The sequence below is a fragment of the Lissotriton vulgaris genome, chromosome 5 (assembly GCF_964263255.1).
Source record: "Lissotriton vulgaris chromosome 5, aLisVul1.2, whole genome shotgun sequence".
Taxonomy (NCBI): Eukaryota; Metazoa; Chordata; class Amphibia; order Caudata; family Salamandridae; genus Lissotriton; species Lissotriton vulgaris.
The window spans coordinates 421,113,099-421,130,573 of record NC_141693.1 but is presented as its reverse complement, the minus strand read 5'-3'; the positions used below and the strand labels follow the sequence as shown (position 1 = coordinate 421,130,573).

The window sequence follows — 17,475 nt, the reverse complement described above, 5'->3', positions numbered from 1 at the left end:
CATCATCCCGTTGTTACCTGGAAATTGAATGAGAAGGCACACATCACCCAAAGGACCTGCATATTAAATCACCAACACATACGACCAGGGCAAGGCTGAGAGCTGATAGAAGTTTGGTGCAATGTGTTAATAGCGTAAGCAACACTTAATGGGTTAAAATAATTAATTATAAAGCATAATGTTCTTAATATATTGGCTAAAAGCCTTACTGTCATACCTCTGCAGCCCATCAGTAAAAGCAGCCCTTGGTCTTCCAGCCTTCCATGACTCTCCCTTGGTTCTAAATGGCCAAACCAGAAGTGCACATTATTTTAACAATGTGGAGTATATCATGCAGATATGTTCATGCATGTGAGCCTAGAGGTTGTATTAGGCGGCCTGCAATTGAAAGAGCTGATCTTCATCGCTATAAAGTGATCTGGAACTGATTCAGCAGACACCCATCCCAAGGAGACACATATCCAAAATAGGAGGCACACTTAATGTTCCAAAGTCATAGAGCAGTCACTCACCATGACGTACTGATGAGAGAGAACACCCCAGCCAAAATACCTGGTAGATAGAAAACAGAGGGGCATACTTTAAAGGAGCTGTCACCACCATAGCGTCATTATTTTTTTATTCAAAGGCGGCGCAATCAGTGCTTCACACTACTCCATATTTACAAACTGATGCATTGGGCCCAATGCGTCAGTTTGTAGAGGCCTGCCTCACATTATATCTGCGCCAGGTATAATGTATGCAGGGTAGGCATTCCCATGTCGTTTACATATGATGTGGGGGTAGAGGGAATAAGACTCAGGCAAAAAAATTACGGCTACAAAATTTACCAGTTTCGTATAAGCACAAAGTTTGTAAAATGTTGCAAATTTTGCAGGTGCACTATTTACCCTCATTTCTGACTAGGAAAGACTAATCCATGAAAAACATGCATGAAGGAGATACATTCTTTCTGAACCAGACTCCTGATAGTATCTTGCGTGATATTGAACACAAAGTGTGTATTCAGTTTTCATGAGAGATACAGGCAGGAGAAATTTGGGAAATTCTACGATTTTGAGTGTCCATACAAATACAAACCATGAAAGTGAAAGAGCAGATCTACTTCGCAGTCGTTAGACCCAAAATAAATTAAGCAGGCACATGTAAATTAGACCTGAAAATGTGCAGTCGCTTTGGTTCTGTGTTCTTTTTTGCTATTGCATTAATTCCCATCCCGATTGCTCTTTCCAGCTCCAGTGTTGGAGGTGCCTCCTGGACCCAAGTTGCTGAAGCATCACACGGGTAACATTGCACTGGTAAGTTCTGGCTTGCTTGTTCTTAGACATCCTCTCCTTAAAGTGCCCATTCCATTTCCGGGTCACAGCAGACTCTGAGAGGTCTGTGCTGAGACTTCAGAGGGTTTCCACAGTCAGATCAGTAATCGCTTGACCTCTGTACTGCATGGCGCACTCAATGCCTGTCTAGAAACACAACCTACCCAGTGGTTAATGAGATTCCCGTTTAGAGCCATGGAAAATGGTTTTTTTTCTATCAATGTAGAACTTTATTAGAAAAAAAAGAAAGAGCAGGGAACAAATGTTTTCTGCCACCATTGTTGAAATATGCCAAGGTTGCAGAATACCAAGGCTGTCTAATCTAGATTCCACCCTTACCTCTTTCCCAGCCGCGGTCGGTAATGGGTGTACCTGCAGGGCGGTGACGTGGGGAGGGGGAGGGGCAGGGTGGGGGGTAGTAATCTATGGATTATGGAGCTTTACAGGTAAGTAAACATTTAAATAAATAAAATGAATTTCGTTGCACGCACTGCATCGCATTTGGGGATGCAGTGCATGCAACAAAATTCGTTTTATTTATTTAAATGTTTACTTACCTGTAAAGCTCCGTAATCCATAGATTACTACCCCCCACCCACTCCCTCCACCTCCCCACGCACCGCCCTGCAAGTACACCCATTACCGACCGCGGCTTCTCTTTCCTCCAACAAACTACACTTACTATCTTCTCTGTTTACAACACTACCTTTCTCTTTCTCTTATCTTTCTTTCCTTCCATTCTCTCTCTTGCTCTGGATCAAAGTCTGATGATGAAAAATAAGTCACAGTCACAAAAGAATGATTGCTGTGCCTGCCACTAGCAACCTCGGCTAAAGGCGCATGCAGGGTGTGGTGTAGTTGTGATCCTTATTGACAGGAAGAAGTCTCTAATCTGAAACATCAAAGAGTCAGAACGGCGATGCATGAAGTAGGATGACTTAGATAAGCACTCGCAGAGATGGCAAGAACAATGGCTCATCTCAGATATCTGCTTTCAGGAATCCTTCTCTCTCGTCCAGACATCATTCATATCAGTAAAACTACATGTTCAATATTATAAAACACGTTTTAATTTATACTATACCCCCAGTGGGATTATCAAATGGGGGATGGTAAAGGCACCCGTTGTCCTAGATGTCAACTTAGGGGTGCTGACATTGTGCATATCTTTGCTACCTGTTCCTCCTTATCGCTCATTAAGACTCAGGTTACTGAATTTTTATCAAACAAATTGAATATTCAGGTAATTCTAACTCCGGCAGTCATTCTTCTGGGAGTATCTGAATATGAGAGGCCGACAAGAGGTAGAGAGTTGATCTTCATCGCCATGACTATTTTTCTTCTATGTATTGCCTCTGCTTGGCTTGATAGTAATCCACCAGTGTTCCAACAATGGCTAGCCAGGGTGTTGGCTGTTTGTAACCTAGAGAAGGCTATTTTGCAAAAGAAGGGGAGTCGTAGCAAAAGGAAGGGACTGAGGAGGTGGGGCCCACTACTAGATGTGATATAGAGTATGAATGAATGAATGACCAAGATTTATAAAAATTTACAAAGGCAATAGACATCTCGGCGCTGTAGTATTGCAAAAACCATGCAGCGAACTGTTAGAATACAGATAATACTGTGCATATCTATGAAGTGAACAGCCAAGTTTTTAAGGCTTTTCTAAAAGGGAGATGCATTGTCTGGGATATAAGAAAGTGGGGAAAAATGTTCCAGAGCCTTGCCACCAGTGGCGGCTCCTCCGCTTAGGTGGAGGAGCATCGCCCCACTGCTTTTTGCAGTGTAAAAAGAGGAAAAATATAATGATAATAACCCAAGGTTATTATCATTTTAGTTTTCCCCATTGCTGCGTCTATGTGGGGCAGACCTGCTCTCAGAGCAGGGGGAGCATTGCAGGGGGAACATCCTTTTCAACGCGGATGTTACCCCGCAGTGCTTTTACGACGCGTCCTTTACAACGCAAGTCGTAACCACGACTTGCGCTGGAGGGCGCTAAAGGATAAAGAATAGTATATTTACTATTCCAACACCTTCCCTACTATCCACGGGGACTGGTGTTAGAATAGTAAATTATACTATTTACTATCCGCGCCCAACAACGCAAGTCGTTGTAATGACTTGCGTTGTTAAAGACGCGTTGTAAAAGCATGCGTTGAAACGGTACAAGTTGTACCGTCATACATCCGCATTGCAGCTTTGTGATTGGCTGTAGGGAGTCTGGGAGCCCCGGTGCTTCCTGCTTCCTGTCTCCCTCCCCCAAGAAGCCAGGAAGAGGATGTAGGAGAGGCGGCGGTAAGCTAGTCGGCCGGCAAGTAATTGATTTTTTTTACCTATTCCCCCCGCCCACTCCCCCACCCTCCTCCACTGCTGCTAACAGGTAGAAGCCGCCGCTGCTTGCTGCTGCAACTGAAAAAGCTCTTTCTCCTCATTTCTGCTTCCAGATTCTGGAAACCGTTACCCAATTTTGGTGTGCTAAGCGTAGATTTCTAGCAGGGATATGTGGAAAAGAAGCACATGCTTGTACCCATCACAAGTCTGCCCTGGAATAGCATGAAGTCGAAAATGGACAGAATGCACCTGTAGGTTATTTAACTTGTAGACGCAATGAGCAGAGGACGGCAGATGACTCCTGTAGGACATCTGTAGAAAAACAGGACGTGCACTGGAGAAGGGCACAACATTCATTTGATCCCTTATTAAAGCAATTAATGCTTTCAAATCTCCCATGTAAGAGCAGGAGCTACTGGACGGACCATTCTATTCCTGCCACATTTGCAATGCACTTAATACCGGACTTCTAGATAACTAGTCCCCGTATGCCCTCTGGTTTGAGCTTCTACCTTCTGTAGAGATGGTGCACCCGGCTGCCTTATGCCTAGAATCCCAACCCATGAACACTCTCCCAAAGAACCAGTGATTTGATATGCACTTACAAACCGTAAACCTTTGCCCCATCCCATGGAACCAGCACTCTCACACCATTCTAAGGAGCATGGCTTCCTATTACACAAGCTGTGTTACTGAAATCCTGAAGCCAAATGAGCAGGATTGTGTGCCCGGCTTACCAAATTTGCTTAAATCTCAGTCCACTTCAGCATAAGGTCTTAAGCTTTGGTAGCCTCAGAGAAGTCTCTGTAGTCAAGTAAGTACCAGGAAAAATGCTTAGTTTGTAAAAGAATAAGTGCTGAGGCCCAAAGTCTGTTCAGAAACCCCCGGCCGGTGCTATCAAAAGTCAGAGTGCTGAATACCAAGGCTGCGTATTTCACCTCATGTCTCTTTAATCCACCACTAGACATTCTCTGCCTCTTTATCTCACTCTTGCAGATTCTTTTTCACTCCTGTTCTTTAGGTTTTACCTGCAGCATGCATGCGCTATCAGTAAAAGCCCTTGTTCTTAAAAACAAGCATTAGCAATGCAATAGGTCTGACATTTACAGGACTTTGAGCTATTGGCACTGTAAATGTCAATAGCTTAAATTCTTGCAAATGGAAGACCTATTGAATTGGACATGTTGTTTGTTTCCACTTGATAGAGGCCACGCCCCTTTCTTTAGATGAGCTGGGTTTAAAGAAAGAGGCATGGCCTGTATTAAGTGTGAGCACACCATGGGGCACTTGGAAACAACCCACAAAAAAAATACTTGTAAAGCAATAGGTGTTACATTTATGAGAGTTTAATCTATTGTCATTTACAATGCCAATAGCCCAAACTTTTGTAAATGTGCGACCTATGGCATTCCAAAGAAGCGGCCACCGTCGTCCAGGCTGCTTGGAAAGTGAAAGCGCGCATGACGCACTGAATGTTGCTGCAAAGCACGTCGTGCCTGCTGTAAGAAAAATCTCACTAAAGAAATAGTGCTGACAGACTAAATATCTATAGAATCAGCTTTGTCCCACGAGAGGTGGCCCCCTGGGCATTATATTACATGTAGTCCTGCATTTATAATCGAAGAACTGACACTTCATGTGATCTCAGGCAGATCACTTTTACCCAGTGTTCTCAGGTCTACATGTTAAGAGAGAGAGAGTTTGTGACTGTGTGTTTTTCATTTGAACCAGTCTCTGCACAACGAAGCACAACGACCAAGCGTCAGCACCCACATCCGGGGGTGTTCAAGCTTGAGCCCCCAAAAAACTGGGATTTAAATCCGACTTCGCCTTTTGGCCAAGCTATGCCATCAAATTAACCCTGTGCATCGGGCCCTTTTTCCCGACTCGTGTAAGTGAAAAAGCTTAATAGTACTTCTCAGCAGGTTAATGCCAGTGGCGGCTGCCTCAGAACGGTGGTGGTGAGGGCGGGTAGAATGGCTGACCAAAACAAAAAAATAATACAAAAATTAACTTACCTTTTCCTTCGCTGCCGCACGTCTCTCCTCCATTCTCTTCCTCGATCTGCAAGAAGCACTGGAAGCACCCTGGCTTTTTGATTCTCCCAGCCAATCACAACGCTTCAGGAGCAGCATCGTGATTGGTCTGAGCGTCCTGTTTGGATGCTCAGGCAGGGCCTGGGGATGGTGGGCATGTTCTCCTCTGGGCTGTGCAACATAGCCCAATGGAGAACATTTCAAGTGCACATGACGGCTTGGCCGGCCCTAGAGGGCTGGCCAAAGAGTCATGTGCACTTAGAGGAGTCCAAATCACTCCTCACTCTGCTTGGCATCATGGACCCAGGCCCCGCCTCCAGCTGGCTCCGAGCTCCCGCGTGGAAAAATAAAATGATAATAAAAATATGTTATAATCATTTTATTTTTCCTTTTGTATATTGCTGAATTAGCAGTGGGGCGATGCTCCTCCGCCTTAGCGGAGGAGCCGCCACTGGTTGATGCTCCGATGTTTCAATTAATTTGACTTTTACCCTAGCTATCTAGTCAAGAATTGAGTTACTTTTCTTATTTTTTTTCCATAATCATCCTCATTTAATTAAGATGCCATATACAACTTACATTTGAGTGGCCTACAGAGTGTTATCTGAAGAGGTTTTTAAACACCTCTGACATCCCAAAGGTCGAACAAGTTGTGACTTTCTGTGCTGCTGCTATTTCTTTATCGGACTATTCTTCGTCCTCTGTGTGAGGTTTTACCTAGGATTACCTTCCCAACACATACCAAGCAATGACCTCTAGCAGCATTAAGGCCCCAGCACAGAAAAAACACAGGAACAGCTCGGCCCAGTTTTTGAGGTCATTATTAAGACCAAAACAACACTAGAGAAAAAAATCAGTAAATTACTGCTGTTTGGGACAAACACAAGAGGACATTACCCAAAGTTCCTCTTTAGTTTTTGTGCAATTATGGCCCATCCTAAGCTTTTGAGCGTGTTTGTTTCACTTGTACAGGGTGCTTTGAGCACTTCTGAATACACCATATGTCTCTGATGCGCTTTACAAAGAGCAACGCATGCTGGAAGTTGCGCATAGTCCATGACATAGGGGCTTGGGTGATATTTTACTAAACCATCAATACCAATCATATTTTGATTGGAATTGAGAAAGTTTGTCTTTTGGCCTTTTGGTAATCCAGTGATTTAAGACTTTTCTAGAAATCTGCGATTGCCACTAATGGACTGACGCGTATCACTTGAACCGTCTTCCGCCTGAGTTCCTGTATGTTTTGAATAATGTATACGTCATTTGCACTGGATGCTGTCCTCGTGTTTGGACTAAGCTGTACCCCTCTGATGAGGGTTGACTGTGAGCTGCTTCCGGAAGTTGATTTTATTCTATTCCAAGTGGACATGGATGGTGGTGTACTAATCTACAAGTTGTATTAACGTTGCTTCCAATTGTAAATGCTTAAGCCCTGTTCTAGCTGTGTGTCGATGATATTTCAGTAATCGAATGCTTAAAGACTGTGCCAGATAACAGATCTTTGAGCAGGCAAAATAGAGAAAATGCTTTTCTCTTGGAATGTTTCTACCTAAAGTGTTAGCATACCCAGAAGCTCCCTTTTCTGTTTTGCATAATGTAAACATCACTCAAAGTTTTCCAATGGTATACTACACAACAGCACAGTTTCAGTATCATACAAAAGCTGAAAGCCTCCCTTCAACAGGGCAGGTTGCTGTGTTGTTCAGGGAAGCTCTGGTCACAGCACTGCCTTATTTTCTCAGCAATCGAAGGTGTTCCCCTATAGTTACTCCTTGCTGGTTTGACATGTCCATTTTTCTAAGGAGTTAATTAATCTGGTGCAAGCAGACATCTTGCCTTCAAGGTTTCAGATCACCAGGTATCTTATTGAAGGCTGTCTGATATAAAGAAGATTTAAAACCATTTAAAAGTCCGTTTTTATCAGGAATAGAAGTAAATTCCAGATAAGCGACATTTCAGTGGATGCGACGCGTGAACCCTCTCTCACACCTTCACACCCTCAACAAAGGCGTTGATAATATTTGGTTGATACCAGTTATAGTGTTGAAAGGTGCCAAGGCAAAACTGGAGAGAGTGTCTGTCGTGCCGCCCAGTGCCAGGCCAGGCCAGTGCTTTTTATTCTTTACTTACTTTAAGCCACATTGAACCGCAGCCCATGCTACTGTGTAACACGTCTAAAATAAATTGACAAAGCCAATATATCTCACGTAGGCTAAATCTATTGGCTTTACTAATGCCTGTTCCCTCTGACACTGTTTTTCTCTCTATCTCTTCCTCCTTTCTCCTTTTCGCATTTTCTCTCTTGCTTTGAATCAAAATCAGATGAGGAAAATAAGTTAGTCCCCAAACATGAGCGCTGATGGGAACCTACCTACAACCACCAGCTCAAATTTAACACTGATCAGACTCAACGAAGAGTACGCTTGTGTAGGACACCTCTTTGAAACTTGGTACACATGATATCTCAGATGCCCAAGCTACTCAGGAAATGAAGGGAAGGGGAGGGGGTGTTTACTAATTCCAGCTCCAAATCACTAAACTACTTTCTTCATTTTGTGGGTCCACAGAGACAGGTATGTCTAAGTGTAGACATTGTTAGGAAGAAAGTGTCATCCTTCTGTTCCCCTGGACCATTTCAGGCCAAGTATTCCCCTACAAGGATTACATGGTGTCTAAGCTCATGGTAGGTTTTGATTCCTCTGACACATACACTTTTTTTTATCTCTCTCTCTGACTCTCTCTCTTTATCTTGTTCTTTACTCTCCAATCTCTTGTTGCTTCTGTTGCAACTGCCCTTACTCTTTTACTCCTGCTTTCCTGTCCAGACAATCAGACAGCTAGAATCGGCTACTCATTTTGCATCACTGTTCCATCGACCTGTGGGAGAAGAACCAGGTCAGTTCGAAGTTTATGTGGGGCCTTGTTCACAAACTTCACTCGGTGCACATATAGCCTTCTGTACCCTCCCCTCATGACAGGTCTGAAAAAAACGATTGTATGACGCATGAAGGAGGCCTGTGCCACACGATCCCAACCACGACTGTGTGTTTATCATGCATGCCTTTACCAAGAATGCCTATACCACATCATTTTGTGGTAAAGACAAGATGGCTAAAGAGACATGTGTGCTAAAGATCATACCCCTGCCCTATAAACTGTCCCTTTACCCCCTGCCCTGCATCCTAGAAATTAACCCCACACCACAAAAACCAACCTGACCCCAGCCCTGAGCCCTAAAAACGGGAAACAACCTTTACAACGCAACTTTTACAACGCACTACAATTACAACAAAACTTTTACAATGCATGCCATTACAATGCAACCATTACAACGCATGACACTACAACGCATACCACTACAACGCATGTCATTACAACGCAGTCATTACAACGCATACCATTACAATGCATACCATTACTACGCTAAGTACCCTTACACTATCCAACACTTACCCTACTGTTGCACCCCCTGGAGTTAGAATAGTAATTTTTACCCCTACACTATCCAACACTTACCCTACTGTTGCACCCCCTGGAGTTAGAATAGTACATTTTACCCCTACACTAGCCAATACTAACCATATATGCTATGTAATGGTATGTGTTGTAATGGTATGCGTTGTAAAGGTAGAATGCGTTGTAATGGAATGCGTTGTAATGGTAGTTTTGTGAAATGCGTTGTAATGGCATGCGTTGTAATGGAATGCGTTGTAATGGATGTTGCATTGTAAAAGTTTTGTTGTAATGGCATGCGTTGTAAAAGTATGCGTTGTAGTGACATACATCCCTAAAAACTGTCCCCTACATCCCTGAAGTATCCCGATCAAACCCCCGTGCTGATGCCTAAAACTGACCCCTGCCCTCTAAACTGTCCCTTCTCCCCCTGCCTTTCCTTGAGCCCTAAAAATTAACCTCATGCTCCAAAAACGACCCCGACCCCAGCCTCCCCCGCCCTAAGCCCTAAAAACTGTCCCCTACATCCCGAAAGTACCCCGACCCAACCCCCTCTCGCCCTGAGACCTAACCCTGCCCCAGCCCTTAAAACTGTCCCTTTTCCCCGCCCCCAAGCCCTATAAACTGGCCCCACGCCCTAGAAACGACCCGGACATCCTGCCCCCCTGCCCGAGTCCTAAAAACTGTCACCTACACCTTTAAAGTACCTCTGCCGAGTCCCCCTGTTCTGAGCCCTAAAACTGCTCCCTGACCACCTCCTGAGCTCTAAAAACGACCCCATTCTGAAAAACTACTCTAACTCCCCCAAGACCTGGTCCCAGTCTGACTTACCTCTCTGTGTCGTCTCCCAATCCTTCCTCTTCCTGTTTTCTTGTGCTCGCCCATCCACTCTGGAACTAGACCGCGTATTGCTTTTACCACGCATATACATTGTTAAGGCATATGCGTGGTTAATGCATGCGTGGTTCGGCTTGCAGGGAAACGGAACGCGTGCAACCACCGGCCTCAGGGGGGGCACACAAAGCCAGGGGTCGCAAAGGAAGTGCTAGGAGTAGCTGTGAGCAGGTCAGAGGTCAAAGCTGCGACCCCATACTACCTCTAAATGAACTCAATGGGCAAGGAAATGAGGAGTCCCAAAAGTGTGATTTCTCATGGTAATTCCCATATGAAAATCTGCGCTCTGATACAGAAAAAATGGCTGAAAAAAATTACATCAGTTTTAGCGTGAAGTTAGAACTTTCCCAAGAAAGCATTCTTTATGGATTTGAAGTACTTTCGTTCAGACATTTTTGAGAAATTAGCATTCGAACAGGGGTTCAGTCTGGCCATGAACTGGCTAAACCTAAAGAAAAATTGGTTTATATTGATGGCGGTCTGTGGGAGCCCCACGGGACTCCTCTGTTACCAAAAAATAAAAATAGGCCATTCTTTTTTCCAGTCAGTCATTTCAGTACTGTGGTACTGGTGCTAGTACAATGGTACTGAATGATCTGATTGGCTGGCTGCAACACCGAAAAAATGGTTTTAGCCTCTACTACAGGACTCGAGGACTCTGTCCTCGAATCTTGGAAAATTTTGGAAAGGTAACTTAAGGGGCAAAGTGGGCATACCCTGACCCAGAGAGCCATGCGATTAAGTTAAAATAAAAAATAATTTGGGTCGACGGTACTGTGGTAATAGCACCCACTACCACGGTACCAATCGAGGACGCCCCTGTGGTACCATGGTGCCAGTGCAGCATAGCCAACATAGGTCTACTGAAGTGCGTGTATGCTAGCAGCTGTCATGCATACAGTTATAAAACTACAAATACTTACAAAAGAACAGTTGACAAAACAACATACAGTCCTGCTGATGATGACAATAAAACCCTTGCCTTCTATAGTAAACTATGAGAGTCATGTAAGAAAATACCTACTACAATCTGCAACACAGTGTGATAATATTCCACCATTAAATGTTGATTGGCTTCAATATTTTTTCACAATAAACAAGCCATGCTTGTTTCCTTTGTCTTAATGTTTTATAATAAAGAGATCAGAGCTATGGCTTTAGACACCAGTAAGCCAATCTGGCCTATACCCTTTATCATTGGCCTGTCACTATAAGCAACTCAGGCCTACTGTATTGAGTGTAGGCTTTTTAACAAGGCACTATCAGGTATACAGTCACACAATTAGAAATGTAAACAATATTACAGTTGCCAAAGCAAAATACTTGGGGCCTTATTTACAAGAAACTGATGCATTGGCATTGATGCATCAGTTTCCTTGCAGCTGCGCCAAATGTCCTTGCGACACCATGGATGCGCAGTACTTACAATACAGGGCTCCACTGCGCAAGGATTTAACAGATGCGTCAGAACTTCTGATGCATCTGTTGCCGCAAAAGTGATGTTTTGCTGGAGTTGATCGTAAAACTGAAACAACTCCTGCAATACGTCAGAATACACCTGGTCTGAGCAGGCATAAGGACTTTGACGCAGTCATGTTGAAGAGTGACGCAGTGAAATGTTGTACATTTCACTGCGCCACTTCTACATGGCTTTTTTTGCATGGGAACGCCTACCGTGCATACAATATACCTGCTGCAGATACAATGTGACGCAGGCCTCTACAAATTGACGCATTGTACCCAATGCATCAGTTTGTAGATTTGGAGCAGTGTTGAGCACTGATTGCGCCGCTGGTGCGTGAAACAAAAAGTGACTCAGTGGCGGTGCATGGGGTTAGTAAATAAGCACCTGTCTCCGCCAAAAGGACCTAACTATGATTATCACATTGCAAATCTGTTATCCCCACAGTTTGTCAGAGGCGGTAGCCGACTCAGAAACCCTTGCCAACTGCGATTAATTTTGAGAAATTCCATGTAAAAAAATGCATCTCTGCAGATTTTAGTGGAGTAATAACAATTCACCCTTAAATACTTATTGACTTTAATATATTCTTATCACAATAAAAATCATAACTTTTCATAGTTAACAGATCTGGGGTATAGTCTTGGTCATTGGCTTGCCGCCATAACCAACAAAGCCCTGTTGTATTGAGTATAAGCTTTCACACATAGCACCCAGTTAAGAGCAAACACTATAAATAAGTAATTATCTAGGAGAAGTTGCTTCAAAGTATCACAGTGGCATCTGTATTACCTTAAGGAGTAAGCTTCATCCATCATTAAGGCATGCTTTGCTTTATCAAGAGCCTTTCTCAAGCAGCAGGATAAACAAATGATTACAGCTGTTTGGATTGGAGGGTAATCAGTTCTTCTGTGGAAGCACACCGCTTTTGACAAATCAAAATCTGTACTCAGATGAACCAACATCTGGGCATAGCCACAGTCCTCTCTCTAGTACTCCTGAACGCTCTTTTTGATCACATAGGGTCTGGCGACAGCTGCGCTTCCAAGCCAGACCGAAATATGGGGAAAGCACATGAATCTCAGTTCTCTTGTGCCAGGAACATCTGCAATTTTTGGTGATTTTTGTCTCCCCCCCCCCCCCCAAAAAAAAATCCCTCCCGTCCACACACACACCTCACACATTTCAACACTGAAATTGTTTCAAGGTCTCCTCGGTACAAGAAACAGGTGACATTGGAATTCTTTCTTTCATGAAAGAAAGCGTGTACCTCTTTTTAAGGCAACGTGATCAAACAGAGTATGAAGGATCTGGTGGTGAATTCCCTAGTGAGTAAAAAGTTGGCCCTGCGGCTTTTTGTGTAGTTCACCTAAGGGTGGAAATTGTGAACTCTGTAGTGAGGTACGTCCCAATCCTGAGGCAGCAGAGATAGTTTATGTGTTAGTAATTATTTGTGCACATTATTACTACATTTCAATGGAACTATATTTTAAACCCTGGGGGCCTCATTTATGAGGCCTTGCGTCAGTTTTGCGCTTCCGATGCATCACTTTTTGTGACGCATCGGCGGCGTAAAACATGCCTCCTGTTGCGCACTATTTACAAAGTGACGCATCTAAGTAGATGCGTCATTTTGTAAACCCCTGCGCTACATTATACCTGCGTCAGGTCTAATGTATGCAGGTGTTCCCTCACAAAAAGCCTTGTAGAAGTGACGCAGTGAAATCTACGAGATTTCACTGCGTCACTTTTAAGACCCTGTAGCGTCAAAATCTTGCGCCTGCCTCACAGCAGGCCTAAGACTGACGCAGGCCCTTTCACATGGTGCTTGCCCCAGGTGAAAGGATGCATTGCTGGAGTTGCGTCACTTTTGTGACACACTCCAGCAATGCGTCACTTTTGCGCTTACAGATACGTCAGAAATACTGACATATCTTTAACTCCTTGCGACATGATGCGTCATACATAAATATGACGCATCACGTATGTCGCAAGGAGTGCACACTGAGAAGTGATGCATCGCTGCTTGCACACAGCGATAAAACGTAATCCACTTCAGTGCCACCCCTGGTGGACTAATCTCTGCATTTATTTTTACTTCCGTTTCAGGTTTTTTTTAAATTAATTTTTGCAATGGGCCATTTTTCACTTATTTGTACCTATTTATATTTCGCAAACTTATACATGACCCATTTAGACTGGTTTTTATGCTTTCCATAACCTGTACACTTTAGTGCATATATTTGCAAAAATAAAGACATAAGGAAATGTAAAACAAACTTTACAGCCTTGCCAAGTCCAGACCCATTGGCTTTGCCAATGCTTGTTTCAGTACATCAAGACTGGGCGCACACACCCCCTTTCCTCTACTAGCCCCGCACCTCCCATCCATGGTGCACAGAGGGGGTTTCAGGTGGCGTGCAGGGGCTGTCGGTCATTATGTTGCTAGCCCCGAGGGTTTCGTGATGAAGAGTGTGGGATGAGCTTCCATTACCACTTAATGGCGATGTTCATGGCAATCGGATTAGCGAATATGGCATCTCTATTTCATGGGCTTCTGATGGAGACTGCCCTGTGAATGAGGGGATTCCAGTAAGAGAGCTCTGCGGGGACATAAGGGATCCCATCTTCTCACTCCCCCTGCGGAAGGGCCCGGTCATTGTATCCTCTCATTATGTCCTGAGTGCAGCCTCTGTGACCTGCCTTCCCTGTCCGTGCACGGAAGCTACGTATCTGTTGAACTCTGACCTAGGAACATATTCAAACATGCTCACTCTCCAATGTGTGCCTCACGAATACCCCTCACACATATTACCCGCCTGAAATGAAGTCTGCAGGTCACACACAGGTTAGCCTCTGGCCAGCTGTGTCAAATGGTGGCTCCAGTAGAGTGGGGCCCGTGGAAGATTTTTGGATAACCACTGAATATGTAAATTAGATTTATTTACATTTATTTCATTCACATTTTCGCCATGTGGATGCAATGATGTTTAGGTCTCGACCTACAGCATTGCTTTAGCAATGCTCGTTTGTCGAGAATTATAGTAAGTGGTCCGAAAAGTCTACCTAGCTGCGGATCGTGTACAGTTCATGTGAGCCAGGCGCGTGCACATCAAACACCATCGGCCTCAGCATCAGACTTCAAAGGAAGCTGCTCCCCCACCCCCTCCCACCCCCCCATCAGACTTCAAAGGAAGCCGCTCCCGCGCCACGCAATGCCGAGAGCTTGTTATTTTTGGCATTTCCTACGGGACAACACAGCCTCACACACACACTGCACATCATCTTTAACAATGCCTGGGTACAAGTTTTTGCCCTCCGAGCGAGCATGGTTAAAGATTAAGTGTGGATTATGTGTGAAGATGTCTCGGCCATGTAATCCTCTGTGCGAAATTAAAACATTAAATACATTAACATGAATCCCGGCACTCGTCCATGAAGCTGCATTTTCCAACTAATAGCCTGCGTAAACAAACTTTCTTTTGTTGCACTACGCCGCTTTGTGTGACAATGTCTCATCCATGTAATCCTCTGTGCGAAAGTAAAACATTAAATACATTAACATGAATCCAGGCACTCGTCCATGAAGCTGCATTTTCCAACTAATAGCCTGCGTAAACAAACTTTCTTTTGTTGCACTACGACCGCTTCACAGACGGGTGCCGCACTTCATGTTAATTTTTTTTACATTTTACTTTCGCACTGCGGATTCACAAAAAAAACAAAGGCCGCTTGTATTTTGTCGCCCACACCTATTTTCTGTCGTAGCCCGATCCTGTAACACAGACATGCAAAGGAGGCAAGGTTGGAAGGGTGGGAGACCCCTGCCAATTTCATTACTTTTTTCTCAGTAGACTTTACCTTTTTATCCAACATTGTTTTGTAACAATTCCACATATTTTAACAGGTGTTGGGACCATTTGGACTGTCACTCCTAATGGGCACACCTTTATCAACATGCCTGAGTAGCATGTCAGTTACAAATATGCATGCAAAAAGCATTTCATTTAGGGGAAGCTTGCGTCTTCAGAAGGTCTTAATCGCGTGACAGCCACTCCAAAAGAAGTTCACGACAAGTACTAAAAGATGCAGCAATATGTCGCTGCAATCCAGGCCACGCCGGGAAGCTTTACCCCGGATGTCATCAGACAAGGGCACGCTGCAGCCCCGTCATCTGTGCTCATTTTCGCTTTTCGCTGACTCATGTGGTTCTGATAAATGGCTCTGCTGTGTGCACCTAACCGTTGATGTCTGCCTTGATCTCTTGGCCCTAAACTAAATTCTAATATAGATTGCCCGATCCAACAAGCAAGATGTGCGGCTTTCATGCTTAAAAATACCATTCGATTTTTGGTTTTATAACATTTCTTAAACACGAAACAGATGTGCATTTATTACAGGTACTCATGAAGTATTGCCACGGTGACACGGTCTGGAAGAATGCGGTATAAAGTGATCTTTACACTCACAGCTTCCTTTAGAAATAATCATTTGCTTTTCTGTGTGTAGAAGAGGTTAATAATACTTGCCATATATAACACTTTAAATCGTGCCCGTGCCATTTCTGTCTGTAAAGGACAGGGGCAAACATTGCCCAATATAAGGGTACCCGATTTAGCCACCTCAGTGTGTTGGTATTGGAACTTGTGTCATGCAGACCACCATATGCGTTGCATCGCCTGTCTCAGAAGTGATAGTGCAAATCATGGCAGTTCAGCTCTTCTCAGTTTAGTTTGAGGGAGGAAAAGGAGGACGAGGAAGGTTTACTTCATAACTTGTTGCTTAGCTCTTCATACCCCACATCTGTCAATTCTAAGCGCTAGTCATTGCAGGTGTAATTACCCTTTTTTTTACGATAATACGAAAATTATCAGTAGCACGAAAGCTGAGTACATAATGCCTGCATTCCAACCCTTGTGCGTTAGACTACCCTATTCGCCAGCAGCTAGCGCTCAACTTCCTAAGTCGAGCTCACATTTGCAACAACAAAAAACAAGCTTATTTGCCTTATCCTTCTCTGTCTCTCTGACTTTTCTTCCCATCACTCCAGCCTTCTCCTAATTGTCCTCTCATGGCTGCCTCCCCTTTACTCTTTGCCTTGAGGAACTCGCTCTTCCTGTGCCGCATAATTAAAGAATGTGAGCTTTTGTTCATTTTTGTCAAGTGCGGGTTTTACAAACGCTGATGCACAGAGCCAAGCCCTGAAAATGTTTGCAATGTAAATTATGTAACAAGACCTTGTAAAATATAGCAAACTTTTAAAAACCAAAGGAACCTTTTTTCTTAAATCACATCTTCTTTACACTTGTTCTATTGTGTTATCACTACTATTATACTGCAACACTGTGCCTCTTCGTTTTATCTTTGCCATCACTGCTATTACACTACAACGTTATACACTGCGCTGTACCTCCGTCATCACTACTATTACACTATGACATCATGCCCCTTTGCTCTATACTTAGCTCTGTATTATGACAGCACTGACATGTACAAATCTGGCGATTAATGCGCTTCGTCGTCGCTAACACTGCTGCTTTATAGTGCATGGTGTAGTGGTTAACTTATGAACGCACTCATAAACACGAGGTAGCATCCAGTGTTACACAGCACGTGGTTAGCTGGCAGTATGCCGCGTTAATTAGCTTCTTTCTTTCCTGCTTTGTTGTGAAGGCATGAGCGGCCGTCTCACTGGCGCCATTTTCAAAAGCCCCTTTCTGCCACTGATACTCAGCTAATATTGCAAGGAGTGGTAAATACAAACTACACAGGCTTATAGTGAAATTGTGTAAGCATTTATAAACTGCCACATAACTCAGCAACAACATTTGCAAATACTCGCACAATATCTATCTTGCTTTAGCACTTCGTCCGCGCAGAATGGGTTTCCGAATACAGTTATGCTTAACCTCATTTTGTTTCGCGAGTAAAGTAAGTACATTAGCGGCTCCCCCATCTTCCAAAGCCCCCTTTTGCCAGA

The 17,475-nt window shown here is 43.9% G+C and overlaps 1 protein-coding gene across 1 annotated transcript in view; it reads left to right on the top strand.

Annotated features, from left to right (window-relative positions):
• The window catches only part of VSTM4 (V-set and transmembrane domain containing 4), a 123,110-nt gene that overhangs the window by 87,371 nt on the left and 18,264 nt on the right, over positions 1–17,475 (top strand). The window contains exon 7 of the mRNA XM_086920089.1: positions 1,234–1,298. Within this exon, the coding sequence (XP_086776215.1) occupies positions 1,234–1,298 (65 nt within the window). The remainder of the gene's footprint in view (positions 1–1,233; positions 1,299–17,475) is intronic.